The sequence below is a fragment of the Ursus americanus genome, chromosome 17 (genome assembly GCF_024610735.1).
Source record: "Ursus americanus isolate L20-20 chromosome 17, mUrsAme1.1.p, whole genome shotgun sequence".
NCBI lineage: Eukaryota > Metazoa > Chordata > Mammalia > Carnivora > Ursidae > Ursus > Ursus americanus.
Window position 1 is genome coordinate 34,706,011 of NC_142143.1, and position 18,695 is coordinate 34,724,705.

The following is an 18,695-nucleotide window of genomic DNA, read 5'->3' on the forward strand; positions in this document are numbered from 1 at the left end:
ATAATAACTGCACATGATAGAACATTCATAAAATACTATACATCTTAGAGATCTAAATCTCTGAATACAACATCTAACATAAAAGTCAGAGAGGCTGAATCAAAATGAGAAGTAATTTCTTGGTGATTTCAGAACTTCATTTAAAAGTATCATAAAAGGGGGCACCCGGGTGGCTTAAGAGGCATCTGATCTCAGCTCAGGTGCACTTTTTTTCTTATTTTATTTAAATTCAATTAATTAACACATAGTGTTTCATTAGTTTCAGATGTAGAGCTCAGTTATTCATCTCAGGTCTTTATCCGGGGGTCGTGAGTTCAAGCCCTGTGTTGGGCTCCACACTGGGAGTGGAGCCTACTTAAAAAACTAAAAATAAATAAATAAAAATAAAATTATCACAAAATGACAAATGGCTTAATGACATACCTCACAAAACTGTAACTCCATTGGCATTTACCGCATATAGATATGCCAGACCTATATCAATTATGACCTACTATGCACCTCAGCATAATAGCTGTTCACAGGTCTTTGACCTCAAATTCTCTCCTTCTTCAAACAGCATTAGCAGATAAGCAAGTAACTGTGATAAAAGTAATTTACTACTTCAGCCTATGCCCCTCTATTTCTAATTTTGTTTTTTTCCCCTTTATTCCTTCAGTCTACTTTCGGTTCTTCAGTCCCTAGGGAGAAAACGATCTTTGAAGATCTTTGGTATTTCTTTGCTCTCTCCTCTACTTGGACACATTCTTAATCTCATATTTAGACACACACACATCTCTTAACACCTACCTTTAATATTTGATAAATCTATACTTAATACTTCTTTGCTATTTCCTTGTCTCTTTCATTCACTTCCAAACTTACTTACAGAATCATTTTACACTCTGTTGCCACTTCTCCATTTCCTCAACACATTACAAATCTATGCCCACGTCACCTGCACAAAGCTGTACTAGGTAGCCGAGGGCATCTTATTCTCTGAAGTCAGCGGACATTCTCAGTCTTTGTTTTCCTTTACTTTTAGCAGCAGTGAGAATTACGCAGTAACACTGATTTCTATGTCCTATCATTGTCTCATAGCCTACGTTCCAAATGTAGAGATTCCCAGGGGTTTGAAATCGTCTCTCCTCTCTGCTTCTGTACATCTCTCCCCAGTGATCTTAACCACTCCTTTAGCACTATCTCCTTTTTGCAAATAACTCCCATATCTCTGTTCCTAGCTGTGGCCTTTCCCCCACCTGCCTACTTGATAGGAAAGTCCCATGGACAATTATAATACCCTACCTCTCACTCAGAATCTGCTCGGTCCAAACTTAACGTTGTTGTTGTTGTTGTTGTTTGTTTTGTTTTTTGTTTTTTCCCCTTGAAATAAACACACTCCTCTGACTGCCCTGTTTCTATTTAGGGTCTTTCTTTTTCCAAGTTACCTATATTCAAAATCTTAAAACATCCATCAGGCCAACTAATTTTCCTATTTGCATCCCATCAAATAATCTTATTTCCCCTGCATGCTCTTTTCCATTCCACTGTGTTTCTGTACTTTCAGATCATACCTTCTGCTCAAAATTCATTACAATGGGGAGGGGGGTGGGGGAATGGGATAGACCGGTGATGGGTAGTAAGGAGGGCACGTATTGCATGGTGCACTGGGTGTTATACACAACTAATGAATCATCGAGCCTTACATCGGAAACCGGGGATGTACTGTATGGTGACTAACATAATATAATAAAAAATAATTTTTAAAAAAATTCATTACAATGAATTTTTATTTGGTTTTCCCAAGGTGGCGTCTTACAACTCTACTTTCCCAAAGACAACCCACATTCTTCATTACATCATTTAAACGGCTATCCTAAACTATCATTTCATTATGTCATCCTGTTCAACATAATTCTGGAATACAAACTCCTAATTCTTGGTATGGTATGCAGTGACTTTCATCTGGTTTTATCTTCATTTCCAGTTCTATCTTCCCCTAGTTGTCCTCTCTGCCCCTCACCCCAGGCAATATAAACTATACCTGCTTACTGTTTCTTGAGCCTAGTTCATGTTTTCTTGGCTCACTGTCATTCATGCATAGGTCTCTACCTGCCAGAATTCTCTCTTTTCTCCTCCTCCTGCTACAATCTTTGCCTATAAACATTCTATCATTTCATGATTATCCAACTTTCCTACTCTGACTTAATGCCTTCTAGGACCAATCCAGCTCAAAGTAATTTCTCTCTCCTGCACACTTTTCTAGCACTACCTTTTATCACTCACAAAGTACTTATTATACGGCATTATTTACTGCCTTGAAGGGTGAGGATTTGGACCCGTGCGTTCTCTCCTCCACTGCCTCCCCATATTTAGATAGTACATTTCTCAAGGTCAGGGTTAGTTTTTTGTAACTTTGAAATCCCACTGCACTTGGCATAGAGTCTTACACAAAGCTAGGATTTGATAAAAAATAAATTAACTGAAATCAGACTAAAAACAATTACATCCAGAAAAATACAAGATATATAGATCTGATCATTAGTAACTACCCCTTTCTAACTTCCAGAGTTCGCTAAAAGCCAAGTACAAGTGGGTGACTTTGTATTATGCAAATTTCCCATTCATCACATTAGAAAAAAAATTAAAAATCCATAAGTTAATGCAGAATTTGGCTTAATTCCCACAGGAGGAACAAAACTGTTTCATTTAAATGTTCCTTCTAGTCCTTAAGAGTCAGCATTTTTTGATGTGCGCAAGTGAGACAGAAGACAGAGTGTTATCTTTTTAAAGTAACCTCCACAGAGAGATCAGTTTTATTTACACAAATGAAAAACTAAAAATGGAAAAACTTAAAAATGGCAATTTTGGTAAAGAGTTTTCCCTTTATAAAAATGTTTTAGTGTAGTATGAGGTTTAATGTTAGAGTATTCCCTCCTACCCACCAAAAAATCAAATAAATAGGATTTAAAAATGTAATGGTGCCATTTTAGTAGCAAATATATTTCTCTAACTATACGCTTTAGTAAATGACAATGTACTGAATATCCCTGATGAAGAGACAATACCATAATCTAACAGTGAAAATTATATATGCCTGCTAATTTAGACTTTGATTACTTTAGCATTTGATCACTAGAATTCTTTGTATTTAAAATATTTCAAGAAGTCCATTAGCAATTTTAAAGCAAAATGTATGAAAAAAATATGGCTTTTGTAGAATAGAAAGAAAGAAAGAAATTCATTATGGGACATACTGAAGAAGCAGAATAGGTTTTTTTATTAAGAGAGAAATATATTCCACAAATAACAATGTTTTTAATACGATGATAATAAGTGGCAGTACACAGGGTTATAGCCACATATCTTGCTTTGGAGAGTCAGGGTCCGACATGAACATTGCTAAAACACCCACATACGGCTCCCGATCATCAGAGCTGGACATTCAAACAACAGAAGAAAATGCCGTTTGAAAAATAAGATTAGATTACTGTGTAGACAAGCAAAATAGAAAAGACAGTGAAACTACTGAAACGGAGAAGGGGAAAGGAGGTTTGTTTACTAGGTCCTTTTGTAAGCAGCGAACAGAAATTTATTCAGTGAAAGCACAGAAATAACATAGAATGTTCTTAGGACAGAGGGAAGAACAGCTATGATCAAGATAAATGTTAGGTGGATGCTTTAATTTGGATTGGATGCTAACTACTAATAAACCATTCCGTGGGCTACTGTTTAAAGAGGTCTTCTTGGTTCAGAACACAAACTTCTATTATTGCCAATGTCTTTACAAGTCTTGCCATGGTGGCGACTTACTTATCTAGATTACATACAGAAAACCAAAACACAATTCATAAAACAGATTAGGGAAAGACCCCATCTGTTGACCCACAACTGTAACATCATTTACTTATTGTTAAATTTGAGCTTCCTATTTTATCCAAATCCATAAAATACTTAATTTATTGTCACTAGATAAAGGAAGTAGCATTTGAATAAATGCATTTTTTTCAAAAACAGTCTGCAGCATGTTTATGAAGAAACTTTTTGGCTAGCCATTTGAAATAAACAATCTCATGAGTCTGGCTTAAATCTGGGTTGCCTCAGTGTCTTTTTCATTTTTTTTAGGTCAAGTCAGATTGCTCAGATAGCTCTTTTCTCACTAATTCGTTATTATGTGCTGAAGAAGACCATCTGATCACTACTTAAATAAAAGTGACACTGATACTCAATGAGTAAGGGTTGAACTTAACATTGTATTTATTATGTGTATTAAAGGCATTATATTAATCAATATGAAGGGAACAAAAAAAAAAGGAAAGAAAAAAACCCTGATTCTTGCCTTCAATGAAGTTATATAATAATTAAAGATCTCAGGGTGCCTGGGTGGTTAGTCGGTTAAGCATCCGACTCTTGGTTTCAGCTCAACTCATAATCTCAGGGTCTTGAGATCAAGCCGTGAGTTGGGCTCCATGCTCAGCTTGGAGTCTGCTTCTCTCTCTTCCTGTTCCTCCCCCTCTGCCCTTTCCCCCCCATCTCCCCGTACGTGTGTGCATGTGCTGCTTCTCTCTCGAGAATAAATCTTTTTAAAAAAATTAAAGATCTCATATTCAACCATTACAAATACTATACAAAGATGCCCACCTCAGGCATTTACAAAGCTATGCCTCCTGCCTATGTCCCCCTGCACCTTTCAAATCCCTTTTCCTGATCTGTTTTTCCCCAAAGCACCTATCACTGTCTGATACCATATATGCTTTACTTATTTTTCTACTTCATTTTCTCACACTAGACTGTGAGCTCCTAACGGGCAGGGACTCTGGTCAATTTTGTGCACTTCTGTGTATCCAGTGCCTGGAATGGTGCTTGGAACTTAAAAAGTACTCAGTAAATATTTACTGAACACATAAAGGAGAGGACCATTATTATTTTCATTTCCTAGTCTTCTGGCTTACGTTTCCTACCATACAACTGCATTTTTACCATCAAGCTTTCTCTTATGCACAAAGTGGCCTGGGTTACAATGTGATCCCACTTATCAACTGTGATACTGAGTGAGTTATTAATTTCTTGGGCTTGGGCAGAATGGGGACCACAGAAGTACTGTGGGTTGTTGTGAGAAATGAATGAGGGAATTCACATGAAGTACTTAGCATGATGCCTGACACATAATCAGTGTTCGATAAATTTTGGTTGTTATTGTTCTTACCATTATAACTATTAAATTATTGTCTTCTGTTGCAAACAGCTCACCAATTCTTGAAGTACCTCGTAATTAATGAAACTGGGGACACCGACATTCAGAGCTAAGGTTACATGTGGTTGTATGTGCTGGAAACAAAAAAAAGCTACTACCCCCCTGTGGGCTGGGTTTTGGGAGCATTAATTCTCCTTTTTGTGCTCCCGCAGGACTATATACAGCTCTGCGTAGCAATTGCCACACTGTATTTCAACCAGCTGATTATCTTCAGGGTTCTCTGCTCCATTCTGTGGTCTTTTAGGGAATGAAATCTCTGTATCCCATCACAAAGCAGGCACTTACAGATGTTCGCCCAATGGACGAGTTACTGTACAGAAATGAGACTTAGCCCACTATTTGTAGTCACATCACACATGCACTTTCATTACTGTCTCAAAATTACATTTCTCAATAGACAGTCTAGATGTAGAGAGGAAGGGGAGAAGGTTTTAGTGTTGGAGGGCGATGCAGAGCCGCACGTATGAGAATAAAGACAAGGCGCTGGAGGTCAGTGATGTGCGGCGAATAAAAAAGTGCTTAGAAGACAGATATAAAACCAGTTCTTATTTTCTCATAAATGGTTCCTCCATTTCAACAGTAATGATCTAATTTATATCCATCCCACTTTATGGAAGTGTGACTACCCAGGGAAAAATTCTAATAAAAACATACTTGATAAAGTTGAAAAGCACGGTTATTAGAAATGAGGACTGTGTTAGAGGCAGAGGCACAGCTCGAGGTCTGAGTGTACGTAAGGATCAAAAAAAGCTTATGATGTTAGGAAGTCCTTAGGTATTTCACACCACAGCAAAAACACTTTCAAGGAACTCATTTTAAAAGCCGACCAAATGCCAAGTATTTGATAATGCTAAAACCTGTATTCAAATGATAAAACCGCACGGTGCTCTACACAGGCTAGAAAACAGCAATTTGTCCCTCTGCAAAAAGAAAAGAAGCTTGAGCCTGGCAGATTGGATTGCTGAATTAGCCATTTAGTGAGTATTCAGAGTACGAGATCAGAGAGAAAAAGCCCAGTATCATGAGGCTTCTGTATCTAAAGCTATCACATGCTGTGAATCTATCCCTTTGAGTAATGTTTCCCATTAGGAAGGTACTTACATTAGGTCTCAGTCTGGCCGCCAGATCATAATACTTCTCGGCTGCTTCGTTGAGGCTGGCCTGTCTGTTAAAGATTTAAAAAAAAAAAAAAAAAAAATCAAACTGTATCATTTATTTTAAAATTGCACAGAGGTGAACCAGACTCATTATACAGCAAGATAATATTAACTTTTAAAAATATTACAATCATACCAATCAAACCATAAGTTGCCTAAAGCAGAAAAAGTACATTAAATTGAATGCATGCAACGTACTTATTGCCTTTAAGGCATTATAAATAGTATCTCAAAATAATCCTATTCAGTAGTTACTATGAGCTTAAATTTACATATTAGGAATTAGAAATGTTATTTTTATTTTCCAAGCTGACCCAGATAATGTTATAGGGTTGGGATTCTCCAGCTTCATCTGGACGTCCCAGAAAAATCTTAATTTTTAAAAATAAAATGTCAAAAAATTCTGTATCTATCTGCAAGTCCATTTTCTTTCCAATTCAGGTGGGGAATCTTCCATTGTGTGCAACCTGTGGGGGAAAAAAAAAAGGCCAGATTCTTCCTCTCCTCGCTCTCTGCACCAGGGTGCACCCATTACATAGCCTCAGCTAACTGGATGTTCTTGCCTGGGACTTCCATTTCTGAATGAGAGACAGAAAGATGAAAAGAGGGCTAGATTCACAACAACCGTGGGAGCAAAAGGCTATACCCTGGTCAGACTCTTCCTGTAAGCAACTGCTACTGCGCGTCCTTCCTCTTGACCCTTCCGGGGTGCTACCTTGTTTCCCCCTGCTTCAAGCTATGTTCTCTGGCCTTTAGTGAATTCTGTCATCCTTGAAATAGCCAGTTTCTCTTGACTACCACCAAATACCATGAGTGGAGCTGTTGACATCTACAAATAAGATACACACTGAATTTTAATAAGTTTATGCATTGTCTATTCTTGCAATTCAAAGCAAACTCCTGGATTCAGCCAACTGGTTCGTAGGAGAAATGTCAGGGTCCTGAGGAAGCCTTACCAATTAGCCATCAAGTTTGTTTTTTAATCATGTACGTTGCTTCAGGAAACCTGCAAAGATGGTAAGTAAAAGGGGCTAGAAGCTCTTGCAGGTGTACTGTAACTGGTGACTATATTTGCAGAGTACAGGAATGCCATAAAAAATGTCAAATTTAACTTCAGATGATGCATACAGCACACCTATAATGTGAACAATAATAGTAAATGGCTTGGGGCCTGCAGTTAAAATGGAGTAGTTTCTTTTGAAACTGTGATGTTAAGAAGCTTCTGATGGAATTCAATGGAATATCACTGAGCCATAAAAAAGAATGAGATCTTGCCATCTACAACAACATGGATGGTCTAGAGGGTATAATGTTAAGTCAGGGAGAGAAAGATAAATACCACAGGATTTCACTCATGTGTGGAATTTAAGAAACAAACAAACAAAGAAAAAGAGACAACTCCCCGCCCCATACACTCTTAAACACAGAGAACAAACTGGTGGTTGCCTAGAGGGAGCTGGGTACGGGGAGGAGTAAAACAGATAAAGGGGATTAAGAGTACACTTATCTTGAAGAGCACTAATGTACAGAAATGGTTAATCACTGTATTTAATTGCTATATTGTATACCAGAAACTAATATAACACTGTATGTTAATTTTCCTGAATACAAAATAAATAAATACCAAAACAGGGCAGGCAGGAGTGGGGAAGGGAAGAAGCTTTTGGGGTGAGAAGATGACAGAGAGGTCAGGAATAAAGAGGAGAAACAAAAATTAACTCTCTCAATTAGAAAATCACATTCAGGTTTTAAAAGAGAAGGTTCATTAGCCTATAAAATTGAATTTGCACTTTGGTCAAGTGCAAATAAAAACTATGAAGACATATCCCATGCAACCATATAAATTATAGGAATAACTGAAGATAACATCTCTCTGGAGATCAGGACATATTTTTCTAATTTTTAAAGGAAAAATAATTAGAAACACTGCTGTTTTTAATGGGATTATAGAGAAAGTAAAAACCCTTGACCTAAGGCTCTACTGGACTCATGACTGTTACAATGTGCTGCTGCAATTTATATTCTCATAAATGCTGGAAGTTCAATTTCAATATGTCAAGAAAAGTACTTTAGTCTGGTATGAAACAGCAAAAATTCCCTTGCTAAGGTATTTAATGAAGGTTCCCTCCACCAAATTATAGAATCACTTTGGTTCAAATTCATATGGAAATCTGAACCAGAATTCATTAGGTCATGCCCTGGAAGGGTTTTCTCCAGAGGAAAATAAAAGGCAGGGAGGTAGGAAATTAGAGTAACTTAATACTACAAAGAAGTTAAGTTACTTTGAAGCAAAATCAACCAATAGATGTCTAACATGGAAAGCATAGCAAACATTAATGTTCATCTTTAGGGACATCCGAATTCATCAGGTAGATAAGGATCAAAGAGAAACTGAGAAATTCACTAGATGACATGCCTTTAAAATCATAATCAACACAATTGAAGAGAAAAAAAAAGGTTTTCTGCCCCAAAATGGTTGTTCATTTTTAAAGTATTTAAAATTTTTAAAGTATTTAAAGTCTTTAGTGGTTTAATTCCCAAAGGAAATATCTAGTTTAGAAGGCTTAGTTTCTTAAGCTAGAAGTAGAATTGATGATATTCTAATGAAATAGAAAAAAAGAGTTTATTAGATTTGTCAAATAACTGTGAAAATTAATTTTCACTCTAGGATGGTAGGGGAAAGAGTGTGTCAGTTCTACCCACCGAATGTTCATTTATGTTCTTGTTTTATTCTCTAGACAGGAGAGAAAACTCATGAGGAACTGTCCTCATGTCCGCTTCATAGTGTATGCTATATTTCATACTCGCCTGCAAGAAGCATCATGGGAGTACTTAATAAATCTTAATTGTGAAGATGACTGAATCATTAATCAATATTAAAAAACTAAGGAAATTAGAATATTCTGCTAGCTGCTTAGGGGATTCTTGAATTGTCAAGAACCTCAACCACTGAATTGTTCGGACAGACCGCAGGATTCAGGTTGCCAAGACTAGTAGGATGGAATTATTCAAAGAAGCTGATGAATAACTTTTCCTAAATACCCATATCCTTCCTTTCTTCACTATTCCTTCTCTGGGACAATAAATTTCTAAATCCTCTACCTATGTGTCACTTACAAAATACCAGGAATTGATTATTCCATGTTCCAACAACACCATGAAGTAATTGCTATTATTATCCCCATATTACAGATGGTTAAAATGAGGTTTAGAGAAGTGGAGAACTCCCCCAAGGTTACATAGCTGGAAAGTGATTGATCTGGGTGGGTCACAGTCCCTACAGGTAAGTATCTAAACCACAGAATCATACTGACATCTTTGTATATACTGAGATGTAGCAGAATGATATGTGATACGTTGTTCTGTGGCAGTTGACCCCAACAACTTCTACATCAAACACAAAGAAAGGAAGAAAACATGCCTTTTGATTATAATGTTAAAAAGCCACAATTTAAGTGTAAGAGATGAGATTTGAAAAGGGAAGAATATAGAGGACATTTGCAATTACAGGTTTTACTTCCTGCCCACCTCCATCTCCCATATTGACAGAAGTGCACTTCACTAGATCAAATTGAGCAGAAGACAGTTTTCAGAATGGAATGAAATGCACTATTGTGTTATGCCTCATGTATCCCAAAGAGGGGGAAGGGGAGGAACTGAGGGGAAGGGCAAAGAAATATGGAATGAGGAAAAGTGAGAATAGTGCTAGATACTCACTTCCTTACCCCCACCATCTCCCATTTTTAGGGAAGGGTCACAGTTAGATATGGAGGACAATCATAAGTTTCCCACGTGTTGAAGTAGAAGACTTAGAAAGTAGTAAAGGGGAAAAGCAGGTGGCTCTGCCAAGAAATCTCCCAGGCCAGATGTAGACAACCTTGCATTTTGACCACAACACACTTTACAAAGCCAGGAATGAAATAATGTGTAATAAAAATAATTTCTACCAGGAAGCCACACTAGGTCCAGATGGGTGACTACCCCCATCTAACATGCCACCCCTAAGAGTCAACATAAAGTTATGTCCCATATCACCTAGCCAACAACAGACTTATCAACTGGAGAAGCAGATGGAGGCTCCCATCTCATTGCCAACTCCCGCCAATCATATACGTAGGGGCCTCCCCCTCTTCACACATCTGCAGCTTCTTGGGACTAGGAGAGGTAAGGAAGTAGAAAGAGCCTACATGGTATTTGTAAACTGGACTATGAAGTAAACCTTGAATTCCCAAGAAATCACTGAATTGTGCTTTTAAAATCTTTAAGTTTTTCTGCTATCAGTGAAAAGGTGCACTCCGAGTGAAAACAAACAGTAATGAAAGTCACAAACAAATGTCATTATCTGATTACTATAGAACTCCATTTTGCACATGGGACTATGAAAATTACCTTTGTTAAAAATATAGAAATATATTTCATATATCTAATTCCCCTCCCTGGTGTTATTCTGTAATAGAAAAGTATCTTTTGGAACACAGGTTTATGGCCCAAGTTTCTTAAAAGATATATAAAGGAAATTTGGGAATCAATGATACTGTGAAATAAGAACTTAATATACTCTGTGAAATGTTTGAGGGGAATCTGATTTAGGGAATCATTTATAATTACATACATTTGTATGTATTCTGTGAGAATTATAAAATTAAAGGTTCTAAATTCAAAATTACTCCCTTGAAAATATAAAAAATAAAAACTCTAGTAGCATTTAGAAGACTATAAATATTAGCAGCTGTGAACTGTCAATTTTAAATTAAAAATTATTTACTATGGACAATAACCACTGTTTGACTCATACAAAAGATAATATTTTATTAAAGTCTTGGTGATTATTCTAAGATAACTATAAGTTTTTTTTCTCCCTCCTCTTTCTCCTCCCTCTCCCCCTCCTTTTTCTTCTTTCTCCTTCTCTTTCTCTTCCTCTTTCTTTTTCTATCTAGAAAGCTATCTGTCCTTGTATCGTTTAAAGATTTTTCCCCCTCCTCCCTCTCCCCCTCCTTCTTCTTCTTTCTCCTTCTCTTTCTCTTCCTTCTTTTTCTAACTAGAAAGCTATCTGTCCTTGTATCATTAAAGTAAAATGAACAGTAGCTGAATTTTCCTGGATTCTTGCCAACAGCTAAACAGAAGTGAAGCTTAAGTTACTCAGAGCAGCACTAAATTTTAATTCTGATTGATAAATGCGTAGTAGGAATAGAAGCAGAATTGAGATAAACAAGGACATAAAAATGTGTGGAAAATCTTAAAATAGCCAAACTAGAGTCACACATATATAAAAACAAAGAAGCAGTAAAGATCCTTATAATGAAACTCCTAGAAGACACTGTTCATGACCACCAAGCCATCTTAAATGAAAACCTCTCTGTCAAGACATCAAAAATAGCTTTATGATCTGTTGGTATCCATCTCAGTTCTAAACATAAAAGATGGTGAGGTAAAGCAGAAATGTAGCAATAACAGAGGAAAGATTAGGCTGATGGTGTAATTTCACAAAAGATTCCTCTGAGTTAGAAACTTCTTGGTGCCCCATGAGAGTCTGAGTTCATTCTTTCGTGGCCTCGAATCTTTCAGGGCTTCTAAGGACAGGTTAAGCCTAGGTTTTAAAAGATTACATAATGAAATGTACCAGGAAAATTAAAAGGGAGGAAATATTTTTTGGTAATGTCAACTATTATAATGTTCATATATAGTAATTAACTCATGTTCAGTTTGTAATGCTCGGGTGAGGAGAAGGAGTTGAGAGGGGTGGAAAGAAGAGAGGCAACATAGAACTTGCTTGCGGGGGGGGGCGGGGGTGGTGGTCCAAGAACCAACATCATAAGTATCACCTGGGACTTGTCAGAAGTGTAAAACCTTAGGCACCACCCAAATATACTAAATCAGAACATGCATTTTAACAAGATCCTCAGGTGATTCACACACATGTTACTGCTGGAGAGGCACTGGGTTGGAATTGGAAGATGCTTCCCTTCGACCTCACTGCCACTGCCCTTTGCTTTAAAGACCTTATAACCCATCATAACCTAGTTGAAATAAGCCCCCTTTGGGCCAAAAGTTGGCACTAAAGTACAATTTATAATTGAAAAATCCAATGACTTTTTGAGGGGTTTTCGGTAATTTTGGAAGTGTTAAAGAGGAAAGGCCTAGAGAGCTTTGAAAAAAAAAAAAACAAAACAAACATGTATATATCCAACACGTGTATGTGTGTACATGTGTGTATGTTCCCAATCTACTTCGAGAAATAATCTGATCTGGTTTCCTTTTCTCTTAAGAATTTAAATTTTAGGGGTGGCTGGGTGGCACAGCGGTTAAGCGTCTGCCTTCGGCTCAGGGCGTAATCCCGGCGTTGTGGGATCGAGCCCCACATCAGGCTCCTCCGCTATGAGCCTGCTTCTTCCTCTCCCACTCCCCCTGCTTTTGTTCCCTCTCTCGCTGGCTGTCTCTATCTCTGTCAAATAAATAAATAAAATCTTTAAAAAAAAAAAAAACATTTAAATTTTAAGTCACTTCCAGTGGAATTTATAAAGAAATTAGTACATTTAAATTCTCAATTTTTAATATATTTAAATTACATAAGATTGTGTTGAGCACAGAAACTTAAAAGATGACTTTTTTTCATATGTTCATTCTGTTTTCTAGAAGTCAGGGAAGCAATGGGAACCAGTTGGTACAGTACAGTTTTGCTTTCTCTACTACCTTAGGGAGCAATGACAACCTGGGCCCTTAGTCTTAGAAAAACTGTAGTTCATGCTTAGCTCAGCTCTAAGTGCCCCTTGTCAGACACCGTACCATTCTAAAAACTTAATATTGCTTTGAGAGTACAAATGTGGCATTCTCCCTATGAATGTAAGTCTACTTTCTAAAATTTGTCATAAAGAGGTAATTTAATAATATTGGAAGGTCTTACTATTTAGGACTTACACACCTGATAACCTGTTACTCTATAAATCTTTTCTCCAACAATACATTCAAGAATCACAGCCTCGGGGTAGTCAACCAGTTATAAAGACACAATAGAGTCAATGTGACACAGTGGACACAGTATTATACTTGGCCAGAATACACTAAATTCAAATCCCAGTTTTACCAACTGTGGGAAATACTGACTCTCTTTAAGCCTCAGTATCTTCATATGTAAAATGGGAATACTATTGTCTACATCACATGTGTGATTATAACTAAGAGAGTGACAGATGTAAAATGCATAATATAGCACCAGGCAAAAAGGAGATATTTAAATAAATGCTACTTTTGTTCTTCCCTTATCCTGTAAGTGGATTAAAAAATTTTTTTTTCTGCCAGAGCCCATGAACGCTATGAATCAGGTAAAGTTTGTTTTTAGTGCTTCTGGAATTCCTCCCGGTATCAAGTATCTCTGTGCTCTTTCTAGCTTCTAGTTCTAGGAGAACACCGAATAAATTCATTCATACAAAATGCTCCTAACAGAATAATTGATTCAATACTTCCTTCTTACAACTCTATAGATATAACTCGACTGAGTTCTAGCATTTTGAATTACTTTGATATTTTCCTTTGATGATAACCGATCTTCTTTTTTGTAATACTCTCATCTGGAAGCATCTAGTACTTTCCCCATTTTATTTGAAGTACTAAAAGTGTCAACACATATAGTTAATGTTCATTATGTCAGGCCACTCAACATCTGTGATCACCCTCTCTATAAATATATTCAGTAATTAGCTGCAGTGTGGATCCCACCTTCCCAAGTAAGACAGAAGCCAGAAATTCCCTCTTCTTCCGACTTTCTAGTAGCCAAGATTCCAGCACATGGCCCATGTTCCACCAATCAGATGCAGCCTCAAGAGAACCGAAGTCAGAAGTAGGCCTAAAAGGAGGCAGCTGCACCCAAGAGAATCACCCAAGGGCTGTGGCGCTTGCTCTGGCTGGTTCCTTGTGGGTGATGGTGACAGAGCTTGGGACTGCAAACGCTGCTGACTCCCAGCAAAAGCCACATAGAGGGTTGTATGTTATTTCTGACTATGTAGAGAGCTCTCAAGCCGGACAGTGAGTCTCTGGGCTACAGAATACTCTTTCATAAATCCTGTTTCTGCTTAAACTGGCAAGAGCGTATTCTTTAGTTTGCAACTAAAAAGTATGACCCGTACAGGGAGACAAGTTTAGGAGTAGATCTATTTTTCAGCAGTTTTGCTTTCAATACGATGACTGAAAGCCTCCATCCTAGCTTTGAAATTTCCTCTATCTGTTGATAATTGCTTATGTGTTCTATGCTTGCCTTCAGAAATTTTCTATTTATATTAACATTTATATATACAAAACCAAATACAACTATATATGTGTATAAATGCTAAATATAACTACATACACATATACAACATATAATTATATACTTCTTTATGTATATACAAATGACACTATCACATACTATATACATACCACATATATACTATATATGTGTATATATATATACCTGTATACTACATATAATTATACTAACACGTATGTATTAATGTACATATAATGTTCTCATTCTATCCTCCAATCTTTTATCCTTTCAGTCATCATTTTGAAGTCTTTAGCACTTTCCATTAAATTCTGAGAATAAATCTATAACTTCTATTTAAATTATCAGTCTCTCAATTTTACCCTGCCTCCTTTGCAGTTATAAACTCAGAGATCCTGTTAATCTCTTGGTAACTTTTCTAATGTCATATTGTTCCTCTCCCAAACCACCTATTTCATTTTCCCAGATGTATTCTGTGTCAGTTAGGCTAGGTTAGGTTACACTGTTGTAATATAAATACATCCTAAATCTCAATGAATCAGGATAAAGTTTATTTCCCCCCCCCCCCCTTTGGTCATTTCAGGATCTATTTCCACAATTTCCAAGTCAGAAAAGGGAAAATCACTGACTTTTATAGCTTTGGCTCAAAAGTGACATATACCATGTTCACACACTTCAACAATCCAAACTAAGAACCATGAAGTTCTTCAACTTGGAAGAAGGCAGAAAAGTACAATCCTATTATGTTTATTAAAAGTGGAAGGCCTACATATTTGGTCAATATCATTGATATTTCTATACTACATATCATCCTTGTGAATCACCTTGATAACAGGAATTATAGATGTTATAAGTGGCTCTCAGGTTTTAATGTAAAACTTCCTGCACAGATGAGGGCTCTATACTTGGATACATCTGATTTGTCATTCTTATCTGAAATGCCAATTTGAAATCCAGTATTTCAAAACTTTCTATGTGCTGATTCTATAGAGACAGATCATTAACCACTATTGAGAGTTGAAATGGGTTTATCAGAAATTTCTCAAATTTCAAGCCTCTTGAAGGTCCCAATAAGATAAAGATTTGTCCCTTAATGGCTAGCCCTAGGAACTCACCTCTTCCAATCCGGTCTCATCTAGGTGGAATGACTTTCTTTTTTCCCCCCATTTATGATGAGTAGTTTTTCCTCACTGATAGATTCTTTGGATCACTTCATTGGGAATTGGCCAAGGAAAGGAAGTTAAATGTATACATTCAAACCATTTCTTGAACTATAACATTTCCTAAATTGCTGATTTTGGATATAAGGGTAGCCATTAATCCAACTAACCTAGACACAACCAGGGAGACATCTACGCTTTCCCTCATACCCTGCCTCATACTCTTTACCTCACCAAACCCTGCCAATTTCATCTCCTAAGTATCTTTCAAAAGAAGAGAGCTCTGAGGGAAAAATTAGTATCAAAGTCAATTTACAATAATTTGGCATCCCCAGAGGAAATTACACGTAGGAACAGATAAGCAAGATCTTGGTAGCTAAGGATTTTGATAAGGTTGCATTCAAGGCAAAACAAGTAACCTTTCTTACTCCTTTCGGCAAAGTCCTAAATGCTGGTGATGAATAAGGAAAGAAGTTGGTGTTCAACTTGCAAGGTAAGTGCTCAAGAAATACTTGAATTTAATAAAGTTGAAAAACAGAAAAACTAAGTAAAAACATTCATGGGTGTTGCCACCAAGTGGAGTAGGATATAGCCAGGCTGCTATGGTCATAATTGCAATCAATATTAGGAAAGCGCTGACTGACTGCACCTTAATGAGGAATGCAGACTGCAGAAAGCTAGAAAGTAGGTTCTGAAAAACAGACCCTAAAGATTTCCACATTGCCAATGTATAACAAAAATTTTCACTGGTTTCTAACACTATGGTAACTAAGGAAAAGTTGGAAGTGATATATTTAACAAGGACCTTTTTTGTAACTTTCTCATAATGGGTTTCCATTGGTAGACCTTGAATTTCAGATATTGATTTAATATGTAGCAAAATACATTGTGGAGGAAAGTATCTATTATGATTAAGATGAATTAGCCTGTAGAAAGTTGTGCATATCCATCCTTGCAAATGGCTTACTGTGACTAAAAGCACAGTGTTTCATTCATGAAGAGGAGAAAGTCCTCTCCCTATAACAGCTCCTAAGCCTGTCATGCAAATGAAGGTGTCTCTTTAAAAAAATTATCCTTGAAGGTTCTTGAGATTAGCTATAGTTTATTTTTTTTAACGATTTATTTATTTGAGAGAGACAGAGAGCACACATGAGAGAGAGAGAGAGAAAGAGAATGAGAGAGAGAGAGCATGCGTGCGCGAGCACTAACAGGAGCAATGGGGAGGGGCAGAGGCAGAGGAAGAGGGAGATGCAGGTTCCCTGCTGAGCAGGGAGCCCGAGCTGAAGGCAGAGGCTGAATGAATATAGTTTATTTTATAAATATACCAACAGTTGATTGAATGCTGGTTTCTCTTTGTAGATAGCAGCTTTAGGAACGTGAAATGTTAAATGTGGAGTGAATGCATTCAACTGAAATCTCAAAGTACACTTTCCTCTCAGGCTTTGAATTTCTTATTTAAAACTTATAAAAAGCTGGGGCGCCTGGGTGGCTCAGCTGGTTAAGCGTCTGCCTTCGGCTCAGGTCATGATCTCAGGGTCCTGAGATGGAAGCCCCACACAGGGCTCCCTGCTCTGCGGAGAGTCTGCTTCTCCCTCTTCCTGCCCTGCCGCTCCTCCTGCTTGTACACTCTCTCTCTCTCTCTCTGTGTCAAATAAATAAATAAAATCTTTAAAAAAATAAAACTTATAAAAAGCTAAGTAGGAAGCCATGTGGTTATAAAAGGACAACACAAAGGATCCTGTGGTATTGGAGATAGTCTGTACTCTGACTACACTGATGGATACACAAACCTACACACACGTGACAAAAAAAGCAAAGAACTACACACACACACACACAGGTACGAGGAAAACTGGGGAAACTCAATAAGACCAGTGGATTGTATCACTATCAATATCCTGCTTTTGATAGTGTACTGTCATTCTATAATATATCACCATTGGGGAAACTGGATAAATGGTACAGGGGATCTCTCTGTATTACTTCTTACAACTGCATATAAATCTACAAGGATCTCAAAAAGTAAACAAAACTACTTTTCTTGCAAGCCCATGTATTAAAGCCATCCAACTGTGAAGCCATTTCTCTGGTATTTTTCTTCCCTTTTAAGAGTAATCTACAGAATTACAAACCTATTCCTAGAGCCAAGCGCAGAGCCCATAGTGTGGATGTCAGCTAACGAAGCATTTAGGTGGAGATTTAATCGCGTGAAATTCAGGTAGGGTACGGGAGAAGGGGTATACATGTTGCTAAAAGAACAAATAACGCTTTTAAAAAAACTGTACAAATCATTTGAGTTTCTTAAAAACATTCTCCTTTAACCTAAAACACCACTTATGGATGCATTAACTTTCTTTTTATATTCACAACAAAAATTGTTTTGTTTTGCTATTATTATAATCAGCCTTCATAATATCTCTCTGAAAATAGAAGTACTAAAAGGTCTGCAAAGATATATCATTTCCATGCATAGCAACACTGCTGAATACAGCACCATTTTGAGACTTTGATAGCCCTTAGCTATATTTGTACTTGACAATCCTCTCCACCACCAAACATAATAAAATGCATTCACATGCCACATTAGATATAATTAATATAAAACACAAATACTGAGATGCAGTTGGTTAATCCACGTTTTGTTTTAGACATTTAAATAGTTATTAATTTTAATTTTGCAATTTTCTGTTTTGTTTTCGACATTTAAACAGTTATTAATTTTAATTTTGCAATTTTCTGTTTCTATTTTACAGTCATTTTTGAAGGTAAAGGAAAATGGTTCTCAATAATTTTCAGAGTCCTGAACGCTTACATGCCCTCCATACCACGCACATAAACTATAACAAACAAAATACTCCTGACTGATTTTACCATGGGAAAACAGCATC

General features: G+C 36.9%; 1 protein-coding gene across 4 annotated transcripts in view; it reads right to left on the reverse strand.

Annotated features, from left to right (window-relative positions):
• TMTC2 (transmembrane O-mannosyltransferase targeting cadherins 2) overlaps positions 1-18,695 on the reverse strand; it is an 835,540-nt gene that overhangs the window by 496,030 nt on the left and 320,815 nt on the right. For all 4 annotated transcript variants that reach the window (XR_015727148.1, XR_015727149.1, XR_015727150.1 and 1 more), the window contains exon 11: positions 6,335-6,398. Coding sequence is in view for 1 of the 4 variants with exons in the window: in XM_045780076.2 (XP_045636032.1) it covers positions 6,335-6,398 (64 nt within the window). In the remaining 3 variants the exon portion in view is untranslated. The remainder of the gene's footprint in view (positions 1-6,334; positions 6,399-18,695) is intronic.